Here is an 18,625-nt window from a genome sequence, read left to right on the forward strand (position 1 = left end):
AAGCACTCATATTGCTTCACATTTTTGTTTACTTCAATTTGCTTGTGCTTTACGTCCCACGGTGCCACAACTACTGCATTTCAGGGGGAAGATGATACCTCCCATTCCTTATCTGCAAGAACGCTGTCTCATTACACTGCTTTATTCTGCACTGTCAGTTCTAGACAGCATTGAACTTTGGTTTTCTGATCTCAATCTGCTTCCCTGCCAGTTTTTATTATGAAGTATTTTGACTCCCAACACACCGCCCAGCCTGCCACGCTGGAACGATGCTGCAGCCTTCGCATCTTGTGAACATGACTGATGTGGCAGCTGTTATAGATCTGTGCATGCCGGGGAGAATAGTTGTCTTTTCCATACATGCTAATACTTTCTATCATCTCCTTATCAATTTCCAGAAGCTAACAGGGCATACGCACAAGCAAAATGTAAGGCAAACAGGCTTTTACTTATGGCTTTGTGCTTATCTGTTCTTAAACACTCCCCTGCTCATATATCTCACAAATCTGTTTCAACCTGTAAAATATTCTTAGAAGCATTAAAATTTCTGTTTTGTCACAAGTAAAACACCCAAATACAGAGCGTCATTAGGTTGTGTTCACAATCTAAGATAACCACTTACAGGCCAATTTTGATATTGAATTTGAAGTCTGAACTTCCCCCTTCATTTTTCAAATGCAATTTTATTATTTGCAAAATAATACAAAAGGTACTAACAAAGTTTCCAAATTCTGCCCTAAAAACAACCCTTTGAGGAAGTATATTTAGCGTCACCTTTTCAAATAAAATTTCAAAAAGTGTCAGCTCATGCTATACATAAAGAGGCACAGTAATTGTTTCATACCCACATCTGCTGTCCCTTACACAAGAAAGTTTTAATATTTAAACAATAAAAAAATAAAAACAAGCAGATTTTGGAAGAATATAAAAATTAACAAAACATCCAGTTTTATTTCTCACACAGCTCAGCAGCTTTAGAAATCAAGCAAGAATTCATACAGAGCAAACGTTTTTCTTCTTTATCACGTGAACGTTGTATTGCTTGGTCCAGCCAACTCCACTGGGTTTGACCATACCAAAACATCTGCATTGAAAGAAGTCTGCAAGATTCTGGAAGCATCCAAGACTGAAAAATGAGAAATACTCATTAATAAACCTACAAAAGACAACAGCAGGCATTAAAAATACGTGATCCTTAGGGAAGCAGTAGTTAAGGGATAAAGCTGTCGGCAAAGACAGCTCTAAGAGAAGAAACACAACAATGTTCTATTCATCATTACTCCTTTGTTGACATTTTTTAACCTGCGTCACATTTAATAGGGACAGAAGATGGAGTTCAACTCAAATATTTGAAGTTAACGCTAAGGAAGATTTCATCTGCTAGCACATGAGGAAATAAAGATTTTTAGTGTAACAGGGAAACTTTGGTAGTAATTTCTTTATGAAGCTAAAAGAATTCAGAAAGGGCTGGTTCGTAACAAAGTTCCCCCCCTAGACCTAAAGAACAGACACAGAGAATGATGAATACACTCAAGGACATTGTCCTCCCTGCCTCTCTCTTCCCCTTGGCATAACTCAGAACAGGCGTGACCAGCGTGCCCACAGATGGCTCAGGTTTGGCATTCTTGCAGCAGCGAAGCAGGCCAGAACTGAAGGGAAACACAGCTGAAACAGTGCACACTACAGCACTTACTTGTATGGATTTCTCCTGAGTGAAACAGGATGCTTAGAAGATTTGCTCTCCATCAGGAGGTTCATTCTCTCATGTGAGGTCAGTCCCAAGAATGCAATCTTAGAAAAAGGGGAAAACTCCACAAGAGAGGGATCTCCAGAAAGAGCTCCTTCCCCAGGGGCAGTCAGCCCTTCATTGGGGTCTAAGAGAGGTGCAGCCAGGCTCCACCCCTTCCAGTCACACAGCTGAACTGCCTTCACCTGTGCTCCCAGGGCTGACCCAGTCCTTTCCCCAGGGGCTCAATCAGTGGCTCAGGCTGTGACTCAACAGTTCTCACACAGCAGGCTAGAATTTTTGACAACAGTGCCATTAGAATTCAGATATAGAAATGCTTTGCAGAATGGATCCCACTTTTAACATCAGAATAACAAGTGCACACGTACCTGTGAAACTTGAAAGGACTGCTCTGAGGTTTAAGGGGAGCACCCAGATATGACGTCAGAATAGGAAAGCAGGTGCAATGCCTTTAAGGCAACACATCACTTAGGGAAGCATGTTCATGTGGTAGCTCATGACGAGAGGAATGTGAACTGAAGCAAAATAATCCCTGGTAGAGCTGAATAGTTAGCCACAACGAAGCCCATACAGTATGGAAGCAGGCTAGCATGAAGATGTAGGACAGCCATGGAGAACAAGAAGTTATCTGCGTGAAGTACGTCCATGTCCATCTGCATGGTAACTTGTTATGCAGTGGTTTGACCAATCTGACAAGGTTCACAATCATTTCGTTACCTTTCTAACATTGACCACTCCTGCACTAAGCAAAGAATATTTGCACAAAGTGTTGTAGAGCAGTGTGCTCTCAAAACACCACTTCCCACTCAAAACACTCACATGGATACGCCACTGCTTGCTGCTCTCGTTGCACAACCTTTACTTTCTGTGTCCATAATCCACAGAGGGAACATTCCAACAGCTGGCTGGACACTCTGTTCTGTTTTTACATTAAAGTGAACTAGTGATATTGAAATAATAAGTACCTCTCATCGTCCAGCTTTCTGAAATTTTGCTGCACACTAATTATTAGTTTTAGGATTTGTCTTAAACACCACCACCAACAAAAGAAGACTGTAACAATGACAAGAAAGCAATACTTTTCACACTATTAAATAAACTGGAATATTCAGCTCCTGTAGATTTCTAAGAGATGCTCAAAGCCTATGACGTGTCTTAAAAAATACAAAACCAGTACAGGTTTTGCTGTTATGTCAGTACAGCAATCAAGTGGTTTTCCTCCCCTGTTCACGTGAACACGGAAAACAGAAAACACTGTACTTCTGCACACTTAAGACCACACTGAAACACAGGAAAGCAACTCACATTCACTCTGTGTCCACCACTGCCATACCTGGTTCATTTTACTCCAAGTAGAACACTGACTCATTTCTACAATACAGAACCACAATACATTAGAAATACAATACATTTCTACAATACAGAACCACAGAATGTCTTAGGCTGGAAGTGACCTTAAAGATCACTCAGTTCCAACTCCCGAGATGAGGATGGAACTAGACTGAGTTGCCCATTTGTGCAGTTATAATTAGTTATGCTAGCTAGGAATAAAAACCATACACAGGTCCCTGACAGCTAAATTGAAGTAAGTTCACTGATACATACACAGAAGACTTCGATAAAGCAGCCAGACACTGGTCACAGTTAAGGAAGACAGGAACAACAGGTAGTAATGATGGTTCCCAACACCTACATTCGAGTCAAGGAAGAAGAAAAAAACCAGCATGACATTTTAAGAATTTTGCAGTACTTGTATTTCTCCTCCACTTTACAGGAAAAAGAAGAATCTAAAGCACTTCCTACTATTACCTCTGCTGTCCTCAAGACATTTTGACAAAGCAGATCTCTCTCAACTTTCTCCTGTAAGCCATTTCAGTTTATATAATAGAATCAGTTCTGGTAAAGTCAGCCAGCATTTGTCTCTTCTTTAGAGCACATCCCTGTTAGCTGGACAGGGACTCATTATGCTAACACAGCTCTGCCCATGCACTGCACAGTTGTCTTGGAAGACTGAAAAACCTGTACTATTCCATTTCATTGCTTCACCTTGATGTGTCCTAAAACTGCTAGCTCTTAAAAAAATAGATTTCTATCAGATAAGACTCTCGGGCAACTCTCAGTAACCCCTGCAGTCTCTACAGTGTGCTCTTGCATCAGGTTTGCTCTTTAAGTAGATAAATGTTATTTCTGCAACATCTCTTAAGGCATGAAATTTTCAGCTTTGATAAAGCAAAGACTCTTACCTGTGCACTGTGCAATCCACAGAGAATGCTGATCATATCTGGCTACACATGAATCACAAGGAACGCAGTGCACAGATCTCAAAGGCTTCCTTACCTGTTTGAGCACAAAGGAAAGGAATACAGTCAGAGTAAAAGCAGCTGCTTTGACCAAAGCTCAGAGCATCACCTCATGGGCACTAGCATATTTTATAACTATTAGTATATAGTGGGCCTCCAAAACAGAACACAGGTGAGAAATCTTACAAAAGAAAAAAAGAAAAAGATGGAATTTCTTTTTTTTTTTTTTTTAATTACGAATGAAACCCAACAATCTGAAAGCTGCTTTGCCACCAGAAGTGAGAAAATGAAATCTAGCCCAGAACAAGCAGCGTATGGAGCACTCGCATGACAAGGAGAAAAACAGGTATTGTACTGAACTACTACTGACTGAAAAACAGGTTTCGAAAAAGCAAAGGAATATCAAAACCTTACTTACAAGACATGACGTGCAGAATGTTCTGAAGTCCAAGCACCCTGCTTCTGCTAGAGCTGCAATGTTCTGAAAGACAGAACAGTTTCTGCGTGCACTTGGATCACGTTTTATGGGACCTATGAAGATTTGTACGTGAGGCCTTTTGCAGACACCGAGCACTTGGAGTGCCGAGCAACAACACGTGGAAATACCTGCGGTTCTGGAACAGAGAAAAGGTCCACAAGAAGGCAAGGACTCGTGCAACCTCACTCACATTGAATTATTTAGGAAAGCAGCCCACCCCCACACAGGCAGCCAGACTTCAAAAGGGATGAGGACAGAAACTTTTTCAACACCATTGCAAAAAGACTGGTAAGTATTGCCTATCTTGCCCTGATAAGCACTCAGTGCTTCTTTGTAGGCACCAGATAGCCAATATTCACTAGTTCTGTGGCCACAATGTCAAAAAAGTTAAAATTGCAGTTTAATCTCCCTGGCAAGCAGGAGAAACATAACCACGTGGAGAACAAAAGGAGACTGTAAACCACACATTGTCACAGTCACTAGCTTAAAGGAGCAAACAAGTAACCTCCTACTGACCGGTAGTGCATTTCCTTTTTCTGTCATTGTTAAACACAGCTAGAAAATACTGAATATCTGAACATGCTCATCATTGCTAGCCTTCAGTACGGACAACCTTAGGAAAGCACTGTACCTCCTTCTCACCAGAGACAGCTAGAACAAAAACCTTACAAGAGTGTTATTTATTAAGTGAAGTATCTGTGACTTTATGCCATAGGTTATAGCAAAGGCACCAGGCCGTACCATGCTTGGCTGAAGCTCATATTCCAATGAGAAGACTGAGGCCAGGAAATAACAGCAAGGTGCTGAAGATAAACCCACAGCAGGTTGGGTTTATCATCCAACAACCTACGCTGCTTGATGATACAACTAAATTCTCAAAGATACATTTGATGATAAATGAGTCAATCAGAAGTGCAACCATGGTGCAGCTTGTCAGCTTACCTCTTTTTTGTCTTTTTCTGAAGACTTAATATATCCAGGATCAGTCCTCCAGGCTTTATAGAAAAAATAAAGAAGACCCACTAGGCTGAACATGACAGGGATCTCAACAATGGCATTGGTTACATGTAACAGTTAGATTAAGGAATATATTCTCTCATTATGTTTTGCCAAATAAATATTCTACAATCAGAGTGTGGTATTTCACCAGCAATACACAAAAACTAAAAGAACGGCGTTGACTTCTACAGAGCAAGGGTTTGATAGAAAGAGCAAAACATCACCTCACTAAGCCACAACCCTTAGGAATATTGCTGTGTTCATCATTTTCTGCAGAACGTCTACCTTTAACCCCTACAGTTAGAATTCTTGCTTTTGTTTAATTTAGACGACGCCAAGAAAACCTTAGAACGTCACAAAGCAGCAGTTATTGACATTTTAAGTACCTCCCTAACGGCCTTCCCTTCCCAAAACTTAATAAATAAGCAGGTGCCTTCTGTGTAAGAACACAGTGCTGAAAAGTGAGTGTAAATAATTAAATAGAGGTACTCGTCAGTCCAAGGCCTATTCAAAGAAAGGTAGAAATGAATGCACTGTGCACTGAGGATGCTGCATAACCTCTGAACTAATGCAGACTGAAGAACGGAAGGTCTGCTTCCAAAGGATACAAATAAATTTGTTTGCCTGATGTTTTTATTTATTTTTAAAGCAGAAGCACGAATACCACCAATTGCCAAATCCTTGTCATTTAGAAATGAGATGCTTTTACAATTGCAGTGTGTGATGCACGTGTTATCCAGCTTTACTGCATACCAAAATACATTACTGGATGGTCCCAAAGAGGGAATATGGTCTATGTATGGCATCTCCAGGTGACTCTACAACCACGCATATAACAAAGACATTTTGATATCCCAGTAAGATTTAAAAAACAAAACAAAAACATCAGAACTACACACAAATACCTGTCAAAGAGAAAAGAAGATACGTATTTTCAGTCTGTTGTAACTTCCATTTAAACACAAAGCTATTTAACCCTGGCCCAACGTAGGTAAAGTAATCTTAACAGACATTCGCAGTCGCATGGCATCAGCTGGGACTGTTGGTCACTCCTTGCACAACTGGGCTTACATTTACTAGAAAGTGAAAGGGAAGCTCTACTGCATTGCAAAGGATATCAGGCATGAACCAGAAAAACCACGTCACAGACATCCAAAAGACGGAACTTAGCATCAGTGCTGTGGGAAGATACCTCAGATTCTTGACTCCCACAAACTGCCTGAAAGAAGATGAAAATAAAAGAGCATTTTTCTCTCACCCAAAACTGAACTTCGTGGAGTACAGACTTTGCGTGGTTGGTTTTTTTTAATTGATTTTTAAAACTCCACTCAGTATTCTTTAAGCCTCTGTTAAAGCAAACCAAAATTGCCACTCAGAAGCATGCTTTAGCCAGATGCACAGAGGAACTCATGATACAGAAAAACATCTACTGAGGAGTGTTCTGTTCCAGCCTAATTTTACATATCCGAGCAGCTGCACATTAGGTGAAAAGGACAAACTCTATTTATTGACACAACAACAGTACTGACATTTCAAGGAACACAATTTAGTAACTGCTGTAAGAAATGGGAAATGTACAAAACAGCTCAGGATACCACTAGGAGGTCTGGGGAACACAGAGGGTGGGAACGGTACATTGAAACTCATGCTACTGTATTTGCTCTGTTGCAAATACAGAGGGAAAAGTTAAGATAAAGCACATTTATAAACTTCATAAATGGGTATCTCAGCTTCTGTCAGGTGCAGGCATTCAGTAACACCCTCTTTATCTTTAAAACCAGCTAACATGCCACCTCAACACTTGTTTTCTCCTCAGATCTCAAGGATCAGAAACTACAATTTTGACCATCTAAAGACACCACATTTCAAAATCATTATGAAAAGTACATATATTTAAATCCTTCACACAATCCTTTCTACAGTACAGCAAAAAAAAACAAACCAAAAAACCTTCTAAGTGAAGCTGCAGACTCTGAAAAGAACACTGCATTATGTACCATGTACTGCATCTATCAGAATTAAATACACAGAAAGAGAGAAATCCACAAACCTCACAGACAGAGCCATCCCAACCAGCAGAATGAGAAGCAGGCATCCTTTCAAAAGCCAAGAATCAGAACTTAAGTTCCTTATGTATCCTATGGCCCACATCACAGTCAAGCAAGATGCCAGCAGCAGGAACATCAGTTAAAATGATCACTGTTAAAATATGACAGAATATTCAAGCAGGATTTATTCCAATATATACACTTAATATAATAATGAATGCTGAGAGACTTAAGATAGGCAACAAAGTGACACATCAAAACACAGAGGATAAGGAGGGAGGGAAAACAACTATGGGGTGGGGGGAAGGGGGGAACAAACACCCAAAGAACAGGAAGGTGCTTCTAAAACATTTCATTTTTGAGTGTCCAGGTTTGGAAGCCTAGAAGATCCTGTTGTCAGAACGGAGGTAAGTTACAGATTATTCTGAACACAGAACGCTGAAGCTTTCCTTCCATTAGTGACATTACCTCGTATTTCTCCATCATTCTCAGTAACCTGTTATTCCTTCTGCTTCTCATTCTTCCTTCCTCCATTAACATATAAATGATGAAGCGATTCTGAGCTTGAATTGCAAGGTCAAGCGCTGTCTCTCCCTTTAACAACAAAGTTCATTTGGTTAGGCACTTAACACATGAATGTCTTCCTTTGTAACAGAAACAAGAAATGAACTGAACTAAAACAAGAACTTACTGGCCTCTTCCCCAAACCCACCATTTTTCTTTAAGGCAAAGTAAACTCGCAGTTCTAACACGCTTCATCTGGTGCTCTGTAGTTCTAAAGACTGATATTTGCAATCAACTGCGTGCACACGAATCGCTTGCTGAACTGTCTCTCCTAAGCTGAAACACTACACAGTCTTTTAGTACATGACAAGCTTACTGAATGTGATCCCTTACTGAAAGGGAGCTTTCTTGTTTATGTTAACTTTTTAAAACCAAACAGTAACATTCTAGGAGTCATATATTAAAAGAAAAGCAAAACAACTAGCAGATGGAAAAGCTGTGCAGCTGAACACACAAACCAGAATTACTACACTATGCAAGCATCTCTATGGGAATCAATAGTTGCAACGTTAATAGTTCTTCCTGCCAGAGTTTACAAATCTTAGGGCTAAGACTTTCACGTGACGCGCACTTCTGAGTGTACAAACAGGCACTGACAGACACTGATCTTTTCAAGATGCCACGCTCATCTTTTTCAAGATCTTACAAGGCTCACCAGACACAAAGCAGCATTATTTTTGACAAACCTGGCTGAAGGCTTTACTTGTGGCCATGCTGTAGAGAACAGCTGACTCAAAGCAAACAAAAAATAAGGAGAATCTGTGAAGGCTACAATACGCAGTGATCAGGTGTTCACTAAACATTTCAAACCATCTCCACATTCTTACTTTGTGTCACACCACAAGCAAAGTGCCCGATTCTTTTTGGAAAGCATAAGAACTCTTGCCTTATTCCCCCCATCCATTTCAAAGAACATTCAGAGGGGAAGGGATTCAGGTATTTCTTCATATTCATTTTACCCATTAATACTACACAGATGAAAACAACAGAAACAATGAAAGAAATTGTACCTTGACATTTTTTATGTCCATGATAGCACCAGCTTCTAGCAGTAGCTCCACTGCACTAACATTTCCTGACGTTACTGCCCAGTGCAGCGCAGTGTTCTTCTGGACGTTGTCCACAGCATTGAGGGAGGGGTTAAACTTTAGTAGAAATCTTGTGGGCTCTGGTCTAGATGAAAACAGAGTTAACAAACAGAACATCATCTGCATTGGAATCTTTTGTACACTTTATTAACAAAAAACATTGCTAGCATCTGCAGCAAAGTAACAGCAGATACAAACGTGTTGTCTCTCAACAAGCTCATCAGCAACAGAGCCAAGCTTAGAAAACAGAACTCATCCTTCATTTCACCTTCATTTCTAGGAAAGCACAATGATACACCAGCTGGTCCAGCTGCCAACCTAAACTACTTTAAGATGTTTCTTTTGGGGGTGGGTCTCTCTTTACTGTACCAAGTTAGCTGCTTCATCATCTCCTATGTCTTGGATACGTAGTATTTTACAACAAGCAGAAGAGAAAAAAATGTCACTCTAACAAGAGTGACACAACCAGAAGAAAAAATTCAGCACTGCACCCAGCAATGAGTGGACAACAGATTCTTTTAAAAGTTATTCCCCACTTAGCCCACAACTTTTTGTGCTGATAACATTAAAGGCGTAAGTTCGCTGAAGTCTGCTGTGCCTATGTTCTAGGAATAAGAAAAAGATAGTAAGTGATGATCACGGATTTCAGTAAACAAAGTTAAATGGTCAGATTCTTAGCTACGCAGCCACACCACAGCAGCAAGAGGAAACTAAATTGTACCTGCCAGGAAGCCAATTTAAACAATTTTTCTTCCTTCCATGTGTCTTGAACAGCATTCATTTCAGGATATGCTGAGTGCCCATTAAAGTGACTTCAAATTAATCAAATACATCTACAGAATTCCTTCCACTAACAGTATTTCCTGTCCCCTCTTGATAAAAAATACTACAAATTCCACTTTGGAAAGCAACAATAAATATCTCCCTTGTGTAAAGGAATAAAGTGCATAACTGAATGTTCAAGTACATAAAACTGGTTCATTAAAAGAACAAAATACGATCAGGTATCAACACATAATTATTTAAATGTAGCACGTATAGCACAGGGAAATACCAAATACATGCTTGTACTTTAGGAGATAAAATTTAAATTCCACAAAGCATTTTCAGAGTACAACCAGCTACTTCTGAACAGAAAATAACACCTGGGACAGTGGCAACGTACCTGGCCCTTTGACATGAGGTAAGCTACAATGGGCACGTGTTGAAACAGCACTGCCAAATGAATGCTGCTGAATCCTTCCCCATCAATAAGGCTGGGATCTGCTCCACACTTCAACAATAAGGTGACCATGGGTAGGTGTCCTTGTCTGTAACGATATATGAGACTACAGCCATAACAGAAAGCTTGAAATCTTAATGAAAGCGTCACCTTCACAATTCTTAGACACTCTTTTAGAAAAATCATCTCTGGTTCTTATACTTTCATGAAGAAACTTTTTTATTTTTTTCTTTAAGCCGAAGTCTGTATCAGAGAACTAGGTAGGACCCAAGAAGCCAAGTCTGACCAGCACTGCCCTGGGAAAAGTTCAAAATGCAGGTCTGCCTGAAGCACAGATGCATGCATAACCACAACCTGGCGGCCTGCAAAGTTGCCAAGAATCAGAGAACAGATTTCAGTGTAATTATGGACATGCTGTCAAGTTCTGTGTAACTCAGCAAAGGAAACACACACCATCAATTCATTTAAGATGACAACAACAACAACAGTTACACAAAACACTACTGTTAAGACCAGCAGATTTATTATGGGAAATGGCAAGCAGCACACCTGATGGCCCAGTGAAGGGGAGTTGAATTCAAGTCTCCACCTAGCTGATCCACTACTGCACCTTTGGAAATATAGTACCTGTATAACAGCAACAGAACAAGAATAAGGGAACACATAATAAAGCACGAAAACATTGTGCTGAGGATAACATAGGTGTAATAGCAAGCGGCTTGCAATAAACAAGTTTTCTCTAGAAAAGCAAATGGATGACAATATTTTTGCAGAACAGGATGCTGCTTTGAGAAAACGTGTAAGAAAATGCGCAGTAAGTAGCAAGGCCTTACAAAGTCAGTTGTAATCTTTGTCAAATGAAACAAATCCAGGAACACCTAATGATTTCATGTACCACTTAATTTCACGCAGAAAGGAAGTGTGGTAACTACACCTCGCTGACATTTTCACAAAGGTGGTTGTGTTAAAATTCAAATTTTAAGCTTTTTCCCTCAAGCACCACACACTGTGGCTGGCAGCACTCACGATCAATAGCGACAGAATGCTCAAGATCCTTTCCCGTGGGCTACAGAGCTTACTTAACCAGCTCCTGTCTGTTGCTTATTGCTGCCCAGTGCAGAAGAGTCACATTTTCTTTGTCTGCTTGTCAAACATCGTATCCTGCTTCCACCAGTTCTCTGCACCGCTCTAGCATTCCATACCTTAAATGAGGAAAAGAACTGACTTTATTTCAAATATAGAATCATAGAATCATAGAATCACTAAGGTTGGAAAAGACCTAAAAGATCACCCAGTCCAACCGTTCACCTATTCCCAATAGCTCCTACTAAACCATGTCCCTCAACGCAACATCCAGTCTTTCCTTGAACACCCCCAGGGTCGGTGATTCCACCACCTCCCTGGGCAGTCCATTCCAGTGCCTGACCACCCTTTCTGAAAAGTAATACTTCCTCATGTCCAGCCTGAATTTCCCCTGGCGTAGCTTGAAACCATTCCCCCTGGTCCTATCACTAATGACACGAGAGAAGAGGCCGACCCCCAGCTCACTACAACCTCCCTTCAGGAAGTTATAGAGAGCAATAAGGTCTCCCCTGAGCCTCCTCTTCTCCAGGCTGAACATTCCCAGCTCCTTCAGCCTCTCCTCATATGGCCTGTGTTCCAGACCCCTCACCAGCTTCGTTGCCCTTCTTTGAACACGTTCCAGGGCCTCAATATCTTTCTTGCAGTGAGGGGCCCAAAACTGGACACAGTACTCGAGGTGCGGCCTGACGAGTGCTGAATATAGGGGAACAATCACCTCTCTGCTCCTGCTTGCAACACTGTTTCTGATGCAAGCCAGGATGCCATTGGCCTTCTTGGCCACCTGGGCACACTGTCGGCTCATGTTCAGCCGAGCATCAATCAATACCCCCAGGTCCATTTCCTCTACGCAGTCCTCCAGCCACACCGCCCCAAGCCTGTAGCGTCGCCTGGGGTTGTTGTAGCCGAAGTGCAGGACCCGGCATTTGGCCTTGTTGAAACTCATCCCATTGGCTTCAGCCCAGCTCTCCAGCCTGTCCAGATCCCTCTGTAGGGCCTCGCTACCCCCAGGCAGATCCACGCTTCCAGCCAATTTGGTGTCATCTGCGAATTTACTGAGGGTGCACTCGATGCCCTCATCGAGGTCATCAGTAAAGATATTGAAGAGGACAGGCCCCAGCACCGACCCCTGGGGAACACCACTCACGACCGGTCGCCAGCTGGATTTGACTCCATTCACCAGCACTCTCTGTGCCCGGCCCTCCAGCCAGCTCCTTACCCAGCCGAGAGTGTACCCAATCTCCCAATTTAAACAGCGTCACACACATGAAAAATTCAATCTCCGTAAGTCTTGCTCAAGAGCTCTGCTTTGCATTCAACGGAGTTTTTGCAAAAAAAGCTGGTCTGAGCCTCGATACGTAGAATTTTCTACCTAGCAACGTTGTTATTGCTGATGATGACAAGATTTATAATAGTATATACACTTCAAGTGCTTTCCCTTGGACAAGCAGGTGGCAACAGAGCCCTACCATTTTCAATTTAAAAAATCCCACATGGAATAGAAACTTTGCCCAGGTGAGACAAACACTTACTGAGTAGCCTTCACAATATCACACGTGCCAGGGTCTTCATCGATCGGCTGCAGTGCCGGCAGCACCGGCACATCCTTCTCTCTGCAGATGCTACGGCAGCTGCGCACGTCAGGTCGGTGAGGCCCACGGCAATGGTTTTTACACTGCTGGGTGACAAAACAGCCATCAGCAAACATCGTGCCAACGCTGGACATCACAGCGCCCTCTTCACAAGGCATCCTTCTTGCCACGTGCATCCATGTAGATGCGGCACCGAGGGGCACCGGGCGCGGTACGGGCGGGTCGGGGATCTCAGGTCTTCTCCAACCCGAACGAGTCCAGTGTAAGCACGGAAGTGGGTTTCAAACGCAAGCGAAACTTGGAGCTTCCACTCCGAGCGGAAACGTGGGAGGACAGAAATGACATCGTTACGTTCTATGAGACAGAACTACGCGGGGATTTAGTGACCCCGTGCAAAACCAGCTGCCAGCGGCACACCCTTCCCAGAGCAGCGACGGCACGCTACAGACCACCACCCGTACCCGCACGCTCCGAGCCGCAGCACCGGGAAGCCGCCCGGCAGCAGCAGAGCACGCCCCGCACACAGCCACGCACCGCAGGGTCCCCCCAGGCCTGACATTAACCAGGGTTTCCCGAGCGAGTCCAGAACCCGGGAAGACCCTTCGGCATCAGCCGTCCGTCCCACGGCGGATGCCGGCCCCCAGCGCGAGCCGCGAGCCCCTCACCGCCGGGCCGCCCCCGGCCATGCCGCCGGCCGAGCTCCGCTGCTTCCTGCTTTCTGGTTACCGGCACGCGGGGCGGGGCCGCGAGTTACCGAGAGAACCGCGAAGGTGGCAAAGCGCGGCTGCTTCAGCTGGGGTAGTGCGTGCAGACCTGGGGCCCCTAACACGGGAAAGACAAGGAGCTGGGGCAGCAGGTCCGGAGGAGGACTGCGAGGATGCTCAGAGTGATGGAGCACCTCTCCTGTGAAGAAAGGCTGGGGAAACTGGGCTTGTTTCGCTTGGAGAAGAGCAGGCTGCTGGGAGACCTCGTGGCCTTCCAGTGCTTGGAAGTTGCGGTTCAGACATCTGGACTGTGAAAACCTGATGCAAGCAGAAAATACTTCTTTCACTAGAATATGGTGAATGAGTTGGTAAAGAGAAAATAGTTCTGAACAGAGGTACCGAAAGCTGTATGCACTGCTACTGCTTGCTTTCCCAGCACGGAAAGGACAGGCGTGGGTACTGCTGGGCTGCAAGTTCGGCTAGCCATCCAGATACTGCAGAATGAATGCAAAATCAAACTCTAGCTGACATGTTAATACAGATTTTCCTTCCATATGCACAGCTGCAACATAAATAGACATCAAAGCAGCTCCACTTCATAAATACGTAGAGCTTTAATTTAGCTTGGCGTCACAAAATGTTTTCTATGCTTTGGATGTAGAGCTCACAGTAGGGAAGCTGAGGAACAAAGATTTGGGAGGCATTTTGCTACCTTGATAGATAACAGATACCAGAATGTGGATGCACAAAAATATAACTGAAGAAGAGTTTGCTTTCCAGTTTAAGAACCTGGCGTACAAGAAGTTATTTGTTAAAGTAGAAGTTAGTTGAGCTAACTAGTGAGTTAGTTAGAGATTCTCTGCACACGGCTGTTGGTAGCAGCGCTTACAGCAGTACACAGGCACTTTTCAATTTGATATCTTTTAATGTTTGTTGCTTGGGGGCCTCACCTCCAGCATCATTTTTGCTAATCTATAAGAAGCTGTGAAGGAGCTATGTGCTCCTTTTCCAAGTTATCTGTGCACAGCTGCTCACTGCCGGGAGCAGGGAGGCACTGAGGGATAAGGCAATAGCTGATGTGCCCCGGGTTGCAAGGAAGCCCACGGGCACCGGCCAAGGATTCTGCACTGCCACTCATCCCAAACTGAACCACGCATGATTGAGAGCCAGCTCTCCTGCCATATCATGAGCAAAGCAAAGCAGAGCACATCAGACAGAATCAGGCTGCTGACTTTCAACTAATAAAAGCATCTTTGAGAGAACCAACCTTGTAAAGGTTAGGGATGTCCTGGTCTGCTAAGTGTTTTCTGCTAGTCAGCAAGAGAACCCATTGGGACAAAGCAACTCCACACGGTCACTCTCTTTGAGCTTATCAGCTGGTGGCTGATAATGCAAAAGGGAAGTTTAGGAGAGCCAGGGCAAGGAGAACACAGAGAGAAAGGTAGTCGTTTCTCCCCTCTCAGCCTTTTCTTCCTGAACAAACTGTAGCAGAAAAAAACACAATTCCAGTTCTATTTTCCATTGCACATCACTTTTCACGTCCAGTAAAGACAGTGCATTATTTAAACTGGACCAGTGCAGGTCTGTGTTAAGCAGGCAGCAGTGATCTGAACACTAACAGTTGAGAGCAGAAAATGTCTTGTGGCTGCCACCATGAGGCAACAATATGCACTGCTGTTGTCACTGAATAAAGCTACAACTGAGTACCACATTTCACTGCATTTTACACGCAGCACTGAGGCAGTAACTGGCCAGTTACTGAGCTGTACAGAGTTAGAGATTATGAAAGAGGAGCTTCTATGTTTAATACCTAAATGCATCGCGTGTGCTTCAGTCTGCCGTAGAACTGTGTCAGCATTCTTACAGGTTGGGTTGGAATGAACCGAACTTCAGCTTTGCATCAAGAGTTATAAACTAACAGTCTTCCTTATGCTGAAAGGTGGAGATCAGATCTCAGCGATGCCATCTTATTGCAATACTATCTAGGGACAGGTTGTGAAACACGGGAAGGCCTCCCGTCGGCACCTACAGATGGGCGACTGGCAGTCAGTAGTGGCTACCTGCTAGAAGGTTGTGATTCCCCTTCGTAGATATACAGCACTCTGGAGTGTGCCCAGCCTGTTGCACCCTGCTCATTGGCTTTTGGTACTTGTCTCCCTGCAGGAGTCCAAAGTCAATGTATTAAAATACCACACTTTTAGCTTCTTTACTGCTCCAAGGAATTATCAGGAGTTTTTGCTGCATGTTCCCACTGGCTTTAAACCAAGTTAAATCAATTTCAGCGTTACAAAACTCGGCAACCTTACATTTAGAATTCCCAGGGGCATATGCTCTCAAAATTTGACTGGAGGTATTGATAGCACAGTATCAATAAATGTGAAATATCAGAGCCAAAGATAACCTAACACACACACTCAATAACCCTTCAGGGCAGAACACATAGTGACGTACTTTTTGGCATTCTGAAGGCAACAAATCCAAACGTGCCTGCACCACAAGATGTGGCACATATAAGACTCTGTCTGTCTACATTCAATTGTCTTTTTAGTGATTCAGTTTTAAAGGCTGACATCAGTTGCACGTGGCTTAGAGCATTGCTGACATTCACGTTAGCAGGAAGCTTACAGAACTGATAATTCTTTTTAACGCTCCCCCCAGGATCACTTATGTATAAGAAGTATAAGCCTCAGTGCAGTTACCACTTCCTTTTCCAGCCAGATGCAAATCCCTCTACACACATAGTTCATTCTGATGCAGTCATCAAAACAGACATGAAACTGCGTATGGAAAGCAGGAAAGCCTGAAGAGCCAGGATCTGTCATGCTTACATCAGAGAGGATGTGAGTTTAACCCAGCGATGGCCCTTTGCCTGAAAAACCTCACAACCAATTGCTTCCTACCCTGAGCTTAACAGTCTCCCAAAGAATTCTCACATGCAGCAGCTAGGTTATCTGCAGGGTAAAGTCCTCAACAGCTGCAGCTAATTCTGCATCAAGTAAACAGATAAAAGTCCTTCCACAATCCAGTGTCAAACAGTACAGAAAAACCTATGTCTAATGTTAGAAGTGACAGAAATTGCTCTGAAGAATTGTTTGAATGCATAATGTTCTCATTACTCACAGCATTGCTCTTTCACTTCAAATTACCCCAATTTTATTTTTTAAACGTTGATTTTTTTTTTTTTTTTATTGGCCTTAATTGGGCAATTTCTTCCATTGGTCATCCAGGACTTATCAGTGAAAAGACAGGAACATGCCATGTGGTGCAAGGCTACCATGATTTAGAGCTCAGATTATCTCGCAATATTTAAAGAGCCTTGGCATTATCAGCATGCTGTCAGTACAAATTCCAAGGCTACTATTCAAGAAAAGGATATAAGTGTGTGGCCTCAGGCAAGTCGAGACAAGAAACTATCCAATTACTCCAGCAAAATCTGGGTCAGCATAAGCAGTGAGGTGCCAGCAACCGATGGGCTCCACCAGCCCTTGCATCCTACACTCTAACTCCCCTTCCTCCAAAACAAGTGCTCTGATGTATTACAAGCACTGCCCCTTGGCAAACTGTTAAGGTTCGTCTTAACATAAGTTTTTTCACTCCACAGGAATGCTTTAGAATTAGAGAGCAGAAATGATCAGATACAGCTACTCCTAACTCAGCTTCAATACACGCCAAAGTATTTCATGACTATCTGCCAATGACACAACAGTTATCAGGCCTAGAGATAGTATTGGTGATAGAGTCAGCTTTCTCCACGGAGGCATCTCTATACACACTTGTAAATCCTGCCCTGAGACACATGCTGCATTTGTTCTCGAGAACTGGAGAAATCCTTTTTCACCTAGGAAAGCCATCCCTTCAGGAACACTGCAACAGAACTAAAAGGCATTCCAACACATCTCATTCATATCTGCCAGTGCATTCAGCATCTCCTACAAGAAATCAGTTCATATAGTTCTCTACTTACTATAAAAAATGGTGTATTTATGTGAACACAGCTACCAAGCTCATTACAAGCATAGTTGGTATATTCTGATCCTCCCTTTTTGTTTGTGCTTCACTTCTGCATTCTTGAATTTGCTCCTTGGACTGTATTTTCCAAGAGCTCCTCTTGAATCCTGTAACTTTGAAAGATAACTATTAACAAGAAAAGAAACAGCTGAAAGGAAAATTGGCTGTATTTTTTTTTTACTTGTCTTCAAACTAAGCTTTTATTTCTCAAACTATTACAAACATCAAACATTATTTTAGATAAAAATGACAGTGAACAAAGTTTTCTATCCACAGTAAAGAAATCAACCTATACTCCATATCTTCAAAAAGCAAGTTTAGTTTCAGTATGACAATAATAACCGCTTGGTCACAGACCACGTATCTCCAGTGCTAATGGAATTATTGAGCCATACCAACTTATATTAGCCTGCACAAATACTTGTGAGTCAGATTACACCAATCTTCCAAAACACCAGTTTAGATATTTCCCACGTTAACCTCTTGAAAGCAAACCCAGACTCCTTCAGAACATTACCCACTGAAGGTTATAACTGTCACAAGCAACCATACTGTTCCTTTCCTGAAGCGATCACACCATTATTTCCCTCCTCCTCTAATTCACTGGTAACTGCCTTCAAGTACTTGGCTGCTGTGAAGACTGAGGCCTCCTCCCAGCACTGGAGAGATTTCTGTAGTCTAAATGCATGCAACTTTTCTTCAATTCCAAGGTAGTTCTGAGAGAGGAAAGAAGAGTTCCTGGTAAAACAGACCTTTCAGGAGATGTCTATTAAAAAGGCCAATTCTGTGCCTTGT

General features: G+C 42.8%; 1 protein-coding gene across 1 annotated transcript; it reads right to left on the bottom strand.

Annotated features, from left to right (window-relative positions):
• Positions 1–993: 993 nt before the first annotated feature.
• On the bottom strand, positions 994–13,807 carry ZDHHC13 (zDHHC palmitoyltransferase 13; the record flags this gene model as incomplete). Its single annotated transcript, XM_079537205.1, is given in 20 exon segments — positions 994–1,126; positions 1,694–1,791; positions 2,280–2,395; positions 2,398–2,436; positions 3,353–3,436; positions 3,991–4,084; positions 4,466–4,528; positions 5,468–5,569; positions 6,602–6,739; positions 7,571–7,708; positions 8,041–8,166; positions 9,147–9,304; positions 9,761–9,769; positions 9,772–9,829; positions 10,390–10,534; positions 10,996–11,073; positions 11,526–11,593; positions 11,597–11,648; positions 13,059–13,201; positions 13,784–13,807. Coding segments are annotated over 20 exon segments (1,863 nt in total). The 5' UTR covers positions 13,805–13,807.
• Positions 13,808–18,625: the final 4,818 nt, after the last annotated feature.

The sequence above is a fragment of the Tetrao urogallus genome, assembly GCF_951394365.1.
Source record: "Tetrao urogallus genome assembly, chromosome: 6".
NCBI classification, from domain to species: Eukaryota; Metazoa; Chordata; class Aves; order Galliformes; family Phasianidae; genus Tetrao; species Tetrao urogallus.